This window comes from Thalia democratica, chromosome 9 (assembly GCF_965202585.1).
Source record: "Thalia democratica chromosome 9, ktThaDemo2.hap1.1, whole genome shotgun sequence".
Classification (NCBI taxonomy): Eukaryota; Metazoa; Chordata; class Thaliacea; order Salpida; family Salpidae; genus Thalia; species Thalia democratica.
In genome coordinates this window covers 23,836,929-23,854,902 of record NC_139173.1, presented here as the reverse complement: position 1 = coordinate 23,854,902, position 17,974 = coordinate 23,836,929, and the positions used below count along the sequence as shown (strand labels likewise).

Here is a 17,974-nt window from a genome sequence, read left to right as displayed (position 1 = left end):
TTTTACCCTTCATTACAAAGTCAACAACACAAAGTTCAGTGGTTATCAAAGTGTGCACAAAGTATATCTTGGGGTCCATGAAAAGTTATTCTAAAATCTAATATTTACACTAGGTATACTGGAATTCTTGATGAACAGCGGAAAAAAGGTCACAAGAGTTTATCGGCTAATTTTTAAACTTACACTAAACACTCTTGATAAGCAGCACATTGGGGTGCACAATTTTTTAATTTTTCGACTTGGGGTGCCCAGATTTTGATTAGCTTGACAACAATTGAGTTAATTTATTACCTATCTACTTTTTTATCGCCTTACTGGTCAAGGTTTATCTACTAAATAACAAACCAAAACTAGTAAAGATCCCACATAGTTATTGCCCCAGACTTACTTAAAATCGCCCCTATAGGAAACCTTGCTTCGTTATTCATACAAGTTATGTAATTATGTTTTTGTTTAATTTATTGCGACAAAACAGCTCACGACCATAAAATTTATTATTTATTTCATCAATTAAAAAACTTAAATTACTATCAAAAACATTACGAGTAGAAAATAAAAACACAGCTCAAATAAAGGAATAAACATACTGCATTTATTAAACGAGTAACAAAAACTAATCTCCGAAAAATCAATTTCATCAAAACAAGTTGTTCTTTTGTTTATATTTTAGTAGAAAAATATAAAACACTTCTTCGTTTTAAAAAATCGTACCGTTTTTGTAAAAAAAATATTCATTTAAATTCAATTTTTTTATAAAAATAAAAAAAACAACCTCTTGAAAAAAAGTAGCTGAAAAGGGTAGGTAAAAAAAATTAAGTTGTAAAAAAACTTGAAATTATAAAATTAAGATTTCAGTGATTTCATAAAAAAAATTTAAGAGCTAATTTAAAAATCTACTTCAAAAAAACATAAAACATTATCTACATGCCATATACCTAAAATAAAATTTCAAGTCATATAACTTATTGTCATATCTATTTACTAATATTACTGGTAAAGTCTACAAATGAAAGTTTAATTAAAGTAAATATTCTGTTTTTATTTAACAACTCAAAAAAAAATTTTTTTTTTCTTGTTTTAAACAGCTAAGTGAGCGAAAAAGACAATGAAATACGAATCATGCAAAATAAAATGCTTCAAATAAAACAATTAGTACAAATAATTTCTCTTGATGTTTTAGCAGCTCTGCAACTGGTGCCTGGAATAATTATGAAAATTATTTAATAATTATTAAAATGTTAAATTATAATAATACTTTATCAAAATTTTATTCAACGATTGTTAATTTAGCTGACACTGTTTCTCCTAAAAAGATTTTCAGAGCTTTTAAGTACAATAGTTCTAATTCATAGTTTTCTAACTTAAGTAATAATACATTTTGAAAATTAAATTCATTTCTGGCTCAGTAAGCCAACAGCTATTAATTGTAAGTAGAATGAGAAATTTAAATAAAGGTGGCAATAAAGCAACTTGACTTTGTTCAAGTCTGGCAGTTGACAGTGACTAATAACCGAATAAATCTTTAATTGCTGCCACAAAGTCAAGGCTGAAAAAAAGCTGAAAGGATTGTTTTGTGTGATAAAGCACAGTTGGTCACTTGTTCAGAGCTTTTAGAGGAATTTTTGTATAAAAAACTTTCAACGGTAAAACATATTTTACTGTTTATTAAGATGTCTGAAGAATTTAAAAAGCACATTAGTTTTGTTAAACGAGATCTAAAAGTAGTATTGTAAATAAGGTAAACCTAATTTCGAAATTATACACTTTTAATACTTAATAACTGAAGTTTTATATATTTAAATAAAAATATATTTCTAATTCAATTCTGCCTATACTTTTTAGCAGCTTTTAAAACTGTTCAATGTAAATTATTTTTATCAGAGAAATAGAATGTATCAGTTATTTTCAAAAAAGTGCAGACAAAGTTTGAAGAATAGTCACAATATTTAAAAAAAATAATAAATTTCATGTCTTATGATTTAAGCGTTATTTTTTGACAAAGCTAATTTTTAAATTGAAATTACAAAAAAAAAAGTTTTTGTATACATAAAATAAATAAAGTTCTTGGTATTTTTTTCCCTGAATGCGCACATTTAGAAAATCAGGTACATACATTTTCTATCAAACTAAAACAGGTTTAAGCATTTAGAATTTCCAATAAAATAAATTATAAATAACTACCTGTGGTATCGACATTTTCTCAGAAACCTTTGGATTTTCCTTGCGGCCTGGTTTTGCTGTTTCTTTAACAGTCCGTTTCTGAAATTAAAGCTAAAAATAAATAATTAAAAACTTTTTTTCAAATTTTTATCTGTAAATACCTTTTTTTGTATAAAAAAAAAGTTTATATGTAGATTATTTTACTTAAATAGTTTGTTTTACTGTCTACTAAAACTGTACTTGTAAAACACTTGTAAAACTTTTTTCCTTAAAGATAACATTTAAAGATCTCAACTTATAGATAAAGAATAAACTAACTTCCAATATTTAAAGATTTTCAAAACAATGTTTCACTCAAAAAAAAGAGATCATCAGTTAATAACAAATTCTTATTCGAATAGAATAGAGAAAGAAACTGCAACTAACAAAAAGTCTTTGAAACAACAACTTTATTGTGTAAATATAAATTGAAACAACTAAATTAACGAGTAATTGTAACAAAAGAAATAAATCATTGATCAAAAAATGGGTATATAAACTAAAAAGTAAACTTATCAACACCAAGTCATCTTTGCCATAAGTTTTTTTAAGTTTTTCCAGGTTTTCTAAACTTCTTCAAGGTTTTTGAAAATACAGTTTTTTGTCCATTTTTAGTATAAATAGTTTAGGTAATAAACTGTCTAAATAGTATAAAAATATTTAAAAAAATTGTTTTACCATAAATAAAATTCTTAATAAAACGAAAAAAAAATATTGTATATAATAGGTTTTCGTATCTAATCTAAATTATTTTTTTAACATGTAAAACTGTTCAAAATTACAATTTTTTTTCACAATGCTTATCAAACTCCATGTTTTTCCAGGTTTAAAGATTTTATGGCAACCCTGTTGAAAATAAAAGCCTCAGCATTTTGAACATGAATAAAAATTTGGGCATTGTTTGGCTATCGCTAATGCTTTTACATCTTACTTTGAGTTTTTGGGTATTTATATCTGAATTGCTTGTAGTTAATATTGTTAGTTCATATAGATTTCATAAAAAATCAATCATAAAAGCAATTCCTTAGCTTTTTCAACAAGTTTTATATTTTTAAGAAAAATTCTTATCACTTATCAAAAAAAATTTTTTTACAGACAGCTTGCAAATTCATAAAAAAACATTACTTTGAGTTTTTGGGGTATTTTCTCTGTATGGACTTGTAGTTCCTGTAGGAGGCTTGTATGAGTATCGCTGCGTGCCGGCTCCTCTGAAATCTCTTCTTCTCCGTGTAGCTCCTGAACTTGGACTGGATCAGCACCGCTGCCTCATTCATCTTCTTCACCGAGGTGAACTGTGGGTAATATTATTTATTAATTGTTGACAAAAAACATCACAAACAATAATGAGGTGAACTGTTGAGTATTTGTATTGTTTATAATTAAAGGCAAAAAATCAAAAATAACAGTTGACGTACCAAAAGGACGATTTGAGAAAATTAAGCATTATAATGTTGTTACTATTAATTCTTAATTATCAATATCAATTATACCATCGTTATTTCACATTAACTGTCGAACTGTTAAGTATTCATAATAAACATTTTTTAAATATCAGTATTTTACATGAGCCACGTATAGCAATCTTCTTTTTGAGTACGTACCTCTTAGGTACGCACTTTTTGAGTTGTGTTAATATCTTTAAATATCATTAAATATTTTGTATCAGCGGTTGAACTGCAAACAAAATTTTATCTATGTTACTTCAATGCTTAAGTTAGTTATTAGTATTTTATATTTAAATATCATATACATTTGTTCCACCTGCTGGGAGGAAATAAACCAATAGCTTGTATTTAATTAATTTACCACTGATTACTCGAACTGAATAATTTAGTTTAGGACTTTAAAAGTAATCGAAACAAGTTGGTCGAAATAAGCCACAAACATATTATATGTGGTTAACATTTGAAATTGATATTTTAGTAAAAAAAAATTTCACTGAAATTAAAATGTAAAAATATTAGATTGGGATTTTTAAAGGAGTGTGTTTAAGAAATGATTTCAATTTACGTATAGTGCTGAACACAGTGATAAATATAATTTTTATAATTTTACCCAACATTTAATTTGTCAAAATGTTTAAAACTCAATTTAAAGTTACTTGTATTCTTAAACGTAAAATATTAGCGGTCGAAATCGTAAAACAGTCGATTAAACTTAAAAACTTATATATTTCGTTCTCAACAACAGAAATCGATCATACGGTGTTGGTGCTTACTTAATTTTATTTTTAGTCAAGAACAAAACTTTTGTTTTGTGTTTTAATCAATATCACTTTGAAACTTAACGAAATAAGTTACTAAAGTGAAAAACCAAGATATAATTTGTTTATTGCTAAAATTCAACTGTAGTTCAAGTTATAAGCGTTTTTATTTTAAAAGTTTAACTAAAAGTCATTTCAAACCATGATAAAGCATTTTAAAACTTGAATTAGATATACTTTTGTTTAAAGTTCTTTGTTCTCAAATTTTTGTTTTGTTTGATACAAAAAGAATTAGTTGCGAACAATAAAGAAATCGATATTAGAGAATGATTTTAAAAAAGCTTTTATAAAACTAGGTACCTACTTCAGCAGCTTTTAACTATTTTTTATTTTAAAACTAAATTCTTTTAAAATATTTTCAGTTTTTCACATAATGAAAGTTTTTATTATAGAAGACAGCTTTAGAGATACGTTATACACCAAAACGTCTATATTACCATGTGTAAAAAATGTTTTGGTTTTGAAAATTTTATTAATTTAAGATTTATTAATTAAACAAACAAACTTCTTTGTATTTGCTGTAGCAGTATTTAATGATCAAGTTGGCCCGATAAACGTCTTCAGAGCAAGATTTCTGTAAAATTATTAATGTTATAATTTTATCTGACAATAATTTGTAATGGAGTACAAGATATAAAGATATACATTTAACTAATTGTGATGCTAAGTTACGATTAAACATTATAACTTTCATCTTACATAAAGTAATCAGGGTTGCTACTGGTTTTTGAGAAACCTCTTCCAGGTTTTCTTAATTTCTTCCAGGTTTTTGAAAGTACAAGTTTTTGGGTTTATTTTTGTTTAAAGTTAAGTTTAAGGTAAAAAACTGCGTTATACAGTATCAAAACATGGAAAAGATACTGTAAAGCTACTTCAAATGTATTTTTTAATAAAAAAAATTTTAGATGATGACAAAAAAAAATTCTATATGGTAGATTTTTTGTATCAAAACAAAATTTTCTACTTTCATGTAAAAATTGTTTAAAGTTCCAGGTTTCTCCATGTATTTTAGTGAATTTTGTTCAAAATTCCAAGTTTTTTTATTTGCCCAAATTGTCAAATTTCAGGTTTCCAAGTAAAGTGGTAACCCTGAGTAATGGAGTGCATAGTAAAATAAACAGACACAATTAACAAACTTTGAGTACTGATGAAATAGAATTTTGCTTTTAGCGTTTATATAATGCACTGCATAAGTTAAACTTACATAAAAACTAATTTAATTCCTAAAGCTTACTGAGCTTTGAAAATAGGTCTCTTAAAGTATTAAGTTATCATATAAATGAAAGTTAAAACTTTCTGAATTTTCTTTAGAGCTTTAATTTACAAACATGTTATAAATGATACTGTAAAAAAGTAGATAGTTTCTAGTTTTAAGTATTCTATTATACATTAAACTTTAACTAAAGTCTTACAGACAATTCAAAACACAAAAGTTAAATATCAGCTTCATCCAATGACAACCTTTATGCAAAAGATCTTGAAAGAAAACAGTCAGCTATCTTTATAACTATACGCAATTCTTATTTTATAAACAATACATTCCGTTAAATATTTAGCTGTTGTTTAAAACAATTCAATGTACTTTGTTCATACTTTTTACAAAAATAATCTATCTTAAAACAGTTCGTTATAGCATTACAAAGTTCAAATACTTTAAACAATTTCGCTTTTTGTGACTATTGGCTAGATGATAGTAATTTGTCTGTATTTCTTAACTTTTTTGTTTATACATAAATAAATTCTCAAAACAATTCTCAAACTCCGCCAACTGTTCATTTAATTTACCACAGTGAACGCTGTCAATTTAAAGAAACTAAAGTTTTTTGAAAATAATTTTCTTCCAACCATAAAACAAACAAATGAAAAAAATATGCTCAATTTAAACTTTTTTGTTGTAGATTAAAAAAAAAGAAATTTTGATATTTTCAATTAATAAAACTCAAAAACATTATCGTCGACGAGGCAGTGAGCAGCTTGGTAGAGGTGATATTTCTCATTACTGTGGAGGCAACTGGAGTTCAGATCGAAGAAGTTGCCTAATTGGTTCAGCTGAGGCTCGGCTTCTAATTGGAGGAAATTCTGCCACGAGATGGAGTTGGTTTCCGGCAGTAAATTCTCCAAATCGCCTGAATTTATTTTTTGATTTAATTTTTTTTATTGCTTATTATTGAATCTGGTATTGTTTCAAGCTAGCAAAAAGCCACTGCTTAAAAAAGTAATAAGATTTGTACACTTCAAAGAAAAAAGAAGATTTATTTTTCAAACTAAATGATAATTTTTGTTTTGTTATAACTTATTTTTCAGACTTCGTTTGTCAAGTACTTTTTTTATTACTTTTCGTTGCAAGTTATATAGCTAACCGCGGTTATCTACTACGCTCAAATAAAGAAAAACCTAATTATAAAATTTGTTTATAAAAAATATAAAAAAATATTATTTATTTTAATTTTTACAAAGTAATATTACAAAAAAAAAAGTCTAATAATTGAAATTGTATGACTATTTGTTGTGCATTTAAAAAGTATTTTTAAAATATATTAAAAATACAGTTGGTCAACATTTGTTTTTAAAAAACTTTATTCAAATAGGTAATAAAAATAAAGATACTGTATTTTAGTCTGAACAATTTTTTTATTTGCAAAACAATAGCACTTATAAATTCAGTAAATAATAGTATGTATATTTCAAAATTTAAACAAGACACACAAACAAATCAAAACTATTTGTACTAAAACGTTTTAAAAACTTGTTTAATAAATGATTACAGAACTTTAAGGTTCTCAATCAAACTTAGTAAAAAATTACCTTTAAAGTTAATTGTAGCCGCATCACCCAAACAGTTCAGCGGGTATGTTTTAGTAACAGGTTGTTGTTGGGAAAAATGTGTGTTGTTGTTACAAACTTCTAATACCTGACAGGCTAGATTGTACAAGTGGTCACCATCATCTGAAGTTTATTAAATTAACTTGAAACATTAAAAAACATTTTTACAGTTTTAGTTAGATTATAGTTTTTTATAACATTTTATTCATGATTTATGTACAATTGTACTAATTTAATTCTTACATTAAAAAATATTCAATTAAATTAAAAGTTCTTTTTTTATTTTGAATACAGTATTAGTGTCGTCACGGTAAAACCTCAACGTAAAACGAAGTTTATATATAAAAACGTTACATGTCACGTTTATGAAATAAACATTTTACGCAATTTTCTATTGTAGATCAATACCAAAAATACACATAATATTTTTTAAAAATAAGCTTAACTGAGCGCTTTATACATCGCGTTCACGTATTGACCGCTGTAAAAGTGAACTGATTTATTTTCAGTGGCTAAGTTCGTATTTTATAAAGTAAATCAATTTCTATTTGAGGAATTACCAATGCTGTGAGCGATTGCCTTTTGTAAAAAAAAAACTGGGGTAAAAATAAAATCAGACGATTTAAAAAAAAATAAATTATAATATTTTTAATGTTTGTTTATTTAAATTAATGACAAACTAACTCTTCACGGTTTGTTCTTCGACCACAAACTCGTTTTCGTCATTAACTTTTTCCCCAGAACTGACTCCCTGAAGTATTATAAATATTATATAAACTTATGTGTATATAAAGTTATAATCATAATCATATGCTTTCTTGTTAACTAAAAATTTCTGAAATTTCAGTTAATTTATTCTACAGTTTTTTGTCTCGAATTTTATCGTTTTCCACTTTTCAATTGTTAAAAATAATGCTAGTAAGTTAAATAAAATTTATCAAACACCTTTTTATAATACCTATACATATTTTGTTAGGAAAAAAATCACGTAAACCACACATTACAAAAAATAAAATTTATGCATGCTTTATAAGCTGAAAAGACCAAATTTATTTCTTTTTGTAAAGAACATTTGAAGTGTTTTTTTAATAATCAACCAATTTTCATACCTCCATAGCCTGATTTTCACAGTCGTTCAGAGATACGTCATTGTCGGTTGACATGGAAAATTCTCCCGAATCCTCGCTGGAAGTTTCTGTATAAAAAAATAAACATAAGATGTAACGTTGAAAGTCGTTAAATCCTGGAGTTCCTGATAAGCTAAGCTTATCGGAATATATAAAACAGATGTTTTTGTGTCAAAACTTTATTCCGACTAACGGCGTTTCACTGCTCTTAAATAAATTTAAGAGCAGATCTACGGAGTCTCAAAAAAGCTCTAAGAAAAGAAAAAATAAAAAATAATAATAAAATTAAAATAACACAAAAGCATTTTATTTTATGGAGCTTAAGTTTTTTGTATGCGTAAACAAATGACAAAACACTACAAAGCTAGAAATTTATATTTAAAATTACTCTACCGTCTGTTCATTGTACAATAGTAAAAATAGCACAACAGCTGCTAACATACATTAACAATTAAATAATCTAAAATTCTTAAGTTTTTGGTTTAATTGGTTATAATATAAATTTTAATTTGGTCACATTTAAACTGACCAATAGATAAACTGTCATCGCTGACCACTGCATTTCCTCTGCCGTTCATAGATAGGAGGCTCAACCTGTAAAAAATAAAGCAATTACAGATAAAATGTAAGCTGGTATTCATATTTAAAATATATTTATTTTTTGTAAATCCTGACAACTTCGTGTCTGTTTGACAAAAAGAAAAAAATATCAAAATCAAGGTTATTAACGCGTTCTTATAATGTACTCTGTTAAGGACAATAAAAGCTCAGTCTTGTTTTGGTCAGCATATACGAAAAGTTATATGAATTAGGAATAATTTACTGAACTTTATTTAAAATGACTCGAAACGGTTCTCAAACAACTTTTTCAATTTTTCGATCACAACACAGGTAACAGAACACAATGTGCAGAAAGCAAAGACGGATCGATAATCTCTGCATGTGAGCATCGGCGAATCATAAATATTAATGCACTTTTTCTCCGCCGAGTATTTTCATCCTTGTCAGCGCGTTGCTTCAGAACAACTCATTGAATTTTCCTCGCCCGTATTTCTTCTGACCGATTAGTCTCGCTTTAACATGCACAAAGTTTTCTTCTCGTGGTGATGAAAAGGTGAAAAAACATAACAGCCCTTTTTTGTGCTTGTTATTCCTTTGTATTTTGTAAGAGAGTCTGCGCTGAATAATTCAGCGACTTTTGCTTTGATGCGATCGCAAGAAGCCTTGCGTGTTTCGCGGTTTCGGTTTGGGAGGGGAAAAGTCATAAGTTTTTCATAACAAGTCTGGAAGGCTTTCAGCTCAAAAACCATTATAAATCTACAGTACTGAAAAATAATTTTTAAAATTTGAACTTACTTATAAAAGAAATGATATATAAAAGAAACATGTAGAAACATTAATCACGTTAGACTTGAAACAATAACAGCTAAAAAATGGTTGAAGTTTATCAAATTAATAATCTTGAACCTAAAACTATGTTATTAGAACAAGAAAAATCTTTAAACGTTTGAAATATTTTGTTAGACATCTTTTCAAAAAATAAGGAATTCACACCTCTCAGCGATGAACTGGTACCGAATAGAACTTTGAAAATTGAATTTAATTATAAAAATACTTTTTGTTGAGCAAAACATGTGCAATCGTTGCACTGGTAATCTCATTTAACTTAAATCATTAGAGGTCAAAATTTCTTTGAAAAAAAAAAAAAAAAGTTGCATAACTATTTTTCAAGCAGTAAAACAAACATTAATAAGTTATTAAAGATACACATAATCTAAAAATCAATAAGTAGTGCCCAAAAAATTTGCAAGCTAATAAAAAAAAAATAAAAATTTTCATGACAACCTCTCAGTGATGAACTGGTATCCCCTCGAGTTGGCGATTCCCACCGCGCTCCTTCCTATGACGTCAGTACCCGATGACGCAATGTTGATGACGTCAGCGCCAATTTTCTCCCACTCGTTGAGGAACTGGGCGCACTCTGCGTTCCCGCTCCCGCATGCCCACATCTTAAAATTTTTTTAAATTAACATTTTGAATGTTGAACGCATAAATAGTATATATACAATATATATATATATAAAATACACTATATATTATTAGATGTACTACTTGTTTAAATATTCTTATCATATCGAAGTTTGTACGATTAGAATCATATTGTAGTTTTATACGATTCAGATTATGTCTGATTAATTTTCAATTTAGTTTACAAAAATTAAAATTTGTAATGATAAAATAGTAAAACGTTTTCAAACACAAAACAAATAAAATTGCGAACAAAAGGTCTTCAATATATTTTGCGAAAATCTAAATTATGAATTATATATTAGTAAACTTATCAAAAATAAAACTTTTTAATGATAAATGGCTGGACGTTATAATCTAAGAAACATTACGGCCCGGTATTTTTTTAATAATAATGTGATCAAAATAATATCTACAACATGTATATCTTATTTTAAAAATTTTAATTTCTCTGTGATTTTGCTAAAAATTACTTACGTAAAATTAAAATTACATCAACTTTAGCAGTTTAAGTATCTTTTAAATCAAAATAACTATGAGAACACTTATTTATTCTAAATATCTTATAATTTTAAAGATGTGACTAGACTCAATCTATTGATTTTTAGATATTTTCTGATAGAAAATTTAAAATCCCTAAGTAATTAGAGCCAACTAGTTCAATTTAAAATTATGTTTTTTTAGCTTCTTAATGATTTTAAATTTGTTTTTTAGTTAAGCAGGTAAAAGGTTTTATTTTATAATTTTTAAAAATAGAAATATAAGCTAGTTCCCTTTGGGTTACGCCTTAAGTAAAAGGTCTGAATATTTGAAAATGTAATTAAAAATTAAAGGTAAAACTGTATGCCCTGATTTTAAATGTTTTATTTTAAGAAAACTTTTTATAAAAGGTCAAAATACTTAAAATCGGGGCAGTTTATTTGGTTTGAAGAAAAATAAAACTTAAACCTGTTTTTATCTAAAAATATATAAAATATTTTTTATTTCAGGAAAATATATGTAATAACAAAGTTTAATGCTTGCTCAGAAAAAATATTTAAAACTTGTATAAATATGTAAATGATTCATTTACTACAACACTGTAATTGTTTTCTATGATTAATCAATGAATATATTCCGTAATTTACTTTTATATTTTTATAAAAGTACCCTAGCAGATAGTGTTAGAAGAAAATAAAAATAAAAAGATTATTAACTTTCATGTTAGTAAATAGTATTTAAATTCAAATTATTTTATAAGTAGTTTTAAAACAGTTAAACGTAATTTTTAAAACTTTTAACTAAACATCTTAGAGTTTAGTTTTGAAAATTAAGTTTATCACAGTAGTGTTGTTATCAAAGATCAAAACTTTTGTTGAAGATGATTGCTTTTTTTATATCTTAATTGTTTATGTGTAACAGTTTATACTTAAAAAATATCATATAAAAATTCATTTAATACTCTATAAGAAATAATACTGACCAATGGAGTTTGTTGGAAAGTGTCTCTGTTGAACGGATTGCATTGTTTTTCCAAAAACTCATTTTTTCCTCCCAACCTAAAATAATATTTATTTATATTCAGCAAATTTTGAAATATAAACAAATACATAAACAAAAACATCAGTTTTAATAAACTTATACTGTCCATAATAAGTACTGTAAAATAATTTAGAAGCAATAAAAGAATAAACGCGATGAACAAAAGTTCTGAACAATAATACTAAAAATAATTTTCCATAAATTATTCATGTCAACTTCAAAACAGATGAAGTAATAAAAAACGAACAGTTAGTAGCTCAAAACACGTAGAACATAATTTAAATTTAATACGTTCAGCGCATTTATGTTTGAACCAAAAACGTAATAACAAAATCGCGCGTCATAGCTTTTGTAAAATTTTAAATATAAATTAAAATTAAGTTGATCGAAAATCTGAGATGGAAAAATAATTCGACAGTTCAACTTTAATTCGCATAATTTTTATTTTAGTCGATAAGATTAAATAATAATTTTAAGTGCTGTAAATAAAATGCTTTTATTCCTGAAACAGACAATTGAAAAAGCGAACTAGCATTCAAAACAAATTTAATCTTGAATTATTAAATTAAACTAAGCTTAAGGAACATATACGTACATCTACAAAAAAAAAGGATCTAAGCAACCACTAAAACGAGTTTAAAACGTTTTTATCCCCACACAGCTTGAAAAAACTGCGAGCCGGTCAGATTTAACAATTTTCTGTTGGATTTATTTTTAACACCGTAACTTCACACACACACATACAAGTACAGATCGATCAGACCTATCATCAATAATTCATATTTCATTACACAAGTACTGCCAGTGAGAACAATATATGTGTTAAAAATTTTGTTCTCTTGTTTGTTCTTACTAAGTTCACGACGAAAACTTTTTTAATTCTTATTCTCAAATTTAGGTTGATTAAGAAAACTTGGAAGGCTTTTTGTTTCTGTTAAATTTAATATTTAAGCTTGACTTTATTATTATGATTATAATACAAGGAAGAAATTTCAATTTGCATATCACATAGCAGCATGAGCTTATAACATTTTTCGGTGCTGTATGAAATTATATAGAAACAATATTATAACAGCTAACAACATTTTTCTATATTAGATAAATGTACAGAAAATTTAAATTGGATATTAATCTTTGAAACAATAAATCTTTTTTCAAGGTGCTAGTTTTTAATTGTACTTAAAAACTAAAATATTCAAAGTGACACAATTTTGTAATGTTTTAAGAAATTATAAAATTAAAATTTTAATTAAAATAAAATACTTTACCTTTAAATTTATTAAAAAAGATTAAATACCTTTTATAGTTAATAAAAGCTTATAACAATTTGACTGTTTATGTTTTTCAATCTTTATTAAGTTCAAAAATATTTAAAATGGTTTTTCTTGGACTTTGAATCGAAGCTTCTTAATTATTTAAAATAATAAAAAATTCATAATCATTCATGCCAAAGTCATTTTAAGCTTTAATTTTTTGTACCTACTTGTACTTCACACTTAATACAAAAACAAAATTTTAAACTATTATTTCAATTAATTAATTTATAAACACTTCCAAATCAAGATTTTATAAAAAAAAATGCAAACACGACTACCTAACATGTTTGTTTTAATTCAGAAATCATAAATACCTATATTTTGTTACGAAAATTTCAAGACTTGCGTTATTTTTACTTGCTTAATGAAAAAAAAAACTGAGTGCATTTTGAAAAAACACGGAAAAATTACTTATGAAAACAAACAAGCCTTTTATGGGCTTATTTTGGCAAAAATAAAAACTTGAAAAAACTGACAAGCGTTTTTAAAAGCTTGTGATCTGACTGATAACTTGAAAAAACAAACAACAAGAAAAAGCTTTTAATACACATAAGTTTATTTTCATACGGCCGTCACAGTTAAAAGAAAAATAAACAAAACTTCTGTAAAAAGCATAACTTTACATACTTTTAAAAGTTGACTCAAAAAAAAAAAACTACGGTGCTTTGAGATTTAAAAAAAGTTTAAAGTTTAAAAACAGTTTTACATACTTTAAAATCAGTCAAAAAAAAGTCGAACTCTTAGTTTTTTTTTTGTCAAAGTTAAAAGAAGAACAAACTAAATTTTTGTAGGTATACAACATAACGTGACATAGTTTTAAAAGAATTTCTAATCATAATAGTTAAATTTTAAACAGTTTATACTTACTTAAAATACAGTCAAAAATCGCTTTAACTTACATGACTTTTTAAGTTTAAAACACATAGTTTTTTTTTTCTTTTTTTATACAGCCGGCAATGATGTTTTAAACTAACGCATTGCTACAAATCAAAATAAAAACAGTTGTCTTCACACTTTACATGTATATACATCACACTTTGTATGCCACATACAAGCAACACACGATGACAATCAACATCGTCTTGAGCGAGAGACGACGGCGGCTCATAATTAAATGAAACACATGGAGGTTGGTGCAAACGTGCCATAAACTTTACGTTTTAATTTGATTTATTAGCGCGGATAAACTTCATTGTATGATGGCATCTGTTAATTGAACGCTTCTGTGTGCAGTTTTGTTTTGAGTTTAAAGCGGTGTTTTTGTGTAAATCTAAAGTACATAAAAAAATTGCTACGTATTACAAACATATATAAATAGTATTTTTGTGTAAATTGTTTACTTCAATTCAAAAGCAACTGGAGTAAATAAAAAAAAAGAGTTTTTAGTCACATTAAATACGTAGAACAAAAACTAAAATAGTCGTTCTTCAAAAAATTTTCGTGCCTAAATTTGTAATGTGATAATTTTATCTGCTTTTTTTACGAGCATTTATTGAATTTCACTATTACTTTTGAATTGACAATTGTACAGAGCTACTATTGCAGCTGAAATAATATAATCCGCAGCCAATTATTATTAATTAATCCATAATAACCTTTATTCTCTACCATTAACCACTTAAATAAAAACGTATATAGAATTTGTGTTCAGTTGAAAGCAGGCTTATTAGACGATATGTTAAAGTAGAAAAGCAGTTAAATGCAATAAAGGTACACTTGTAAGCATTTTAAAAATTTGTCTTTCTTTCAAAAACTACAGTAAATATTTAGCCTTGAATTTTTTATAGCCGAAATTGATCATTAAAACCGTTAGCTTAAATTTTACGAAATACATTCGTGTACACTTAGTTATTTAAAAGGTAAATATAAAAGCTTTTACGGTATATTGTATAAATACATTTAAAATATTTGACCACTAGACTTTACTTCTAGCTTTTAACATTCTTTATCAGAATTTATATCAATATATATAAATTTCATTAGCCTTGATATTGAATGCCAAACTAAAGCAGTTTAAGATAATTGAATTAAGTTTTAAAATTTTGCTTACTTACTAAAAATCAAATTTAAAATCATAGTTATTGATTAACTTCTCTACATACATTATAAAATAATTTAACATTAAAACAATTTAAAAACAAATAAAAAAGTTTTAGTCATTTCTTTAGTAGTTGTGCTACTTGTTGATAGTTTTTGTTAAATAAACTGGCTAGATTTTGTAATGTTAAAAAAACTTTGTTCAGTCTAAGTATTTAAAAACCAAAAATCTATGGTCATCATAGTATATTAAATGTTAATATTTTAACACTGATATACTTTTATACAAATTCTAGCTTATTTTTAGTATAAAACTTCAATTGCAAATAAACCATTAAAAAAAATCAAACTTTGTTGAACTATTAGCTTGATTTTAAATTGATCATCTGTTTAAAAAACACTTTTAATACAGCTCAAAATAGATATTAACACGTTAAACAATTGAAAAAAACTATTGATTTACAAAACAATAGTAAAACCACATAATAAAATTATCACAAAATTTAAAAATAAAAATTATATAACTCAACTCACTATGGAACCTGTAGATAAAACTTTGCATAATAATCATCTATTTTTTAAATGTTTAACAGAATTGCTTTAATTTTCATTAAACTATTTAAATGTTGATTTTCATAATAGTGACCAATTAATTAAAGCCAACAATTGCACTAAACAAAAAAATTCGCGAAACATTACGAAATGTAAATTTAATCTGATTTTACTGTTACTACAGGTAACTTAACAGTGACAATATACATATATATATTTTACTTATACATTACATGTATTTATTTATTTAATTACTGTACGACAATTAATTACAATATTTAGTATAAATAATTATAAAGCCAAAAATTCATAACCCGCTTTACCTTATATAGAAAAAATATTAAGCGTATGTTGTGGTTCATTTCATAAAAAGTTGTCAAACAACTGACATACTATTATTATTTTTAAGTAAATTGTTTACTTTAAAGTTTAAATTTTGATATTATCAGTATGTTGAATAGCCTAAAAAGTAAAAATAAGCCATCCAAAATCAGATAGATATAGTATGTAACGTAAAAGTGTGTACTTAAAACTAGAAAATAAATTAAAAATAAAAACAAAAGAACGCTATTTTTAAGCCCATTACAAGTAACTAATACCTTCATACAAATAAAACTCAACATAGTGACGTAACAATGGTCACTAACCACAAGTTGTGCATGATCCGGATGAGCTTGACAAATCCGAGCGCGGCGGCGCAGTGGATCAGTGACATCTCCTTCGATGCAGAGAGGTTGTCCTGTGTAAAGTGATATAAAGTAAAAGTACTGTAAAAAGTTTTAGTGTCGTCTTAATATTTGAGTGTTTGGGGTGTTCTGCGTAAAAAGCTTTTATCAGGGTTGCCACTCGTTTTTTCAAATTTCTTCCAGGTTTTTGAAAGTACACATTTTTGGGTCTATTTTTAGTTTTAAGTTAATTTCTATTTAAGAAACTGTGTTAAATAGTATAAAAAAATTGAAATTTCAGGTTTTTCCAGGTTTCCAGGTAAAGTGGCAACCCTGTTTTATGTAAAAAAATGTAGATTTTCACAGAAAAACTTTTCTGTATTTCAGTTCTGAAACAAGAGTTTGGATGGAAATTTTCAATAAAACAGTTTCACGCTTTGTATTGGGATGAAACTAGGCCATGTTTATTTAATTTTTAAAAATGGTTTTCCCATGAAATTTTAGGAAACGTTTTGAAATTCAAACAGCTTTCAAATAAAAGTCTAAACAAATTTTTAAGTGTGCAAAAAGTAAAATGAATACCACACAATTTTCTGGCTTGCACAAATTTTTCACTTGAACAGAAAGTAATCCCATAAAAAGCTTATATACATTACAACCGTTGTGCACGCAGATTTGCTGGATTTTCAAAAAAAAAGCTTTTAAAATATTTAAACTCGATTTGGTTCTACTTTGTTTTCTGCTTACTAACAGGCATAGCATTGCCAAATAAAATATAAGCAGTCGTACACCAATTTTTTCCAAACAACATAAATTTATTTACAAACAAAGATTTTAATCGTCTATAATAAATAACACACGAAACTTTATGTTACGCAAGTAAATTAAACTTTGAGCTGTATAACAAAAAACACGTGTTTAGAATTAAAATCAAAATTTAAAGTTAAAACAAAAAACAAATTTTCTTTATTTTGTTCAGTTGTATCACACTGATGAAAACTTGTTGAAATATATTTGCGTTGAATAAAAAATCTTGTTTGTTTTTGATAAAGTACAATATCAGACTAATGTTAAAATTTCAAGTTTGATAATAGTTCTGTATAATGAAAAAACACATGCATAGAGTTAAAAAATTGATACAAAGTTTAAAGTTTAAATACCCATATGCTGTTGTGAGAATCAAATTTGTTGTTGGCAGCAAAGTTGTTTATGGTCTCGCACAACCTACATATCTTGTTTTCCAACTCGATATTTCCCAGAATACCTGCGAAAACATCAAAAAAGTTAAATTGGTTCAGCAGTTTTGATTGTGAAAATATTTTTAAATGTTTAAACTCGCAAAGTTGAAGTATTTTCAAAACTAGACGTGCTTTGTATAATGAAAATTTAAAAAAAATAGTGCTGGTTTGAATTTATTCAAAGCAAATTAATCACTAACACTTA

The 17,974-nt window shown here is 26.0% G+C and overlaps 1 protein-coding gene across 1 annotated transcript in view; it reads right to left on the bottom strand.

Moving 5' to 3' along the window:
* Positions 1-704: 704 nt before the first annotated feature.
* The window catches only part of LOC145843990 (calmodulin-binding transcription activator 2-like), a 30,206-nt gene continuing 12,936 nt past the window's right edge, over positions 705-17,974 (bottom strand). The window contains exons 15-27 of the mRNA XM_082951293.1: positions 17,692-17,795; positions 16,514-16,605; positions 11,903-11,978; positions 10,258-10,421; positions 8,942-9,006; positions 8,395-8,480; positions 7,970-8,036; positions 7,268-7,408; positions 6,410-6,588; positions 4,968-5,036; positions 3,325-3,491; positions 2,182-2,259; positions 705-1,198 (exon numbers count right to left, since the gene is read on the bottom strand). Coding sequence (XP_082807419.1) covers positions 1,177-1,198; positions 2,182-2,259; positions 3,325-3,491; positions 4,968-5,036; positions 6,410-6,588; positions 7,268-7,408; positions 7,970-8,036; positions 8,395-8,480; positions 8,942-9,006; positions 10,258-10,421; positions 11,903-11,978; positions 16,514-16,605; positions 17,692-17,795 — 1,310 coding nt within the window. The 3' untranslated portion in view covers positions 705-1,176. The remainder of the gene's footprint in view (positions 1,199-2,181; positions 2,260-3,324; positions 3,492-4,967; positions 5,037-6,409; positions 6,589-7,267; positions 7,409-7,969; positions 8,037-8,394; positions 8,481-8,941; positions 9,007-10,257; positions 10,422-11,902; positions 11,979-16,513; positions 16,606-17,691; positions 17,796-17,974) is intronic.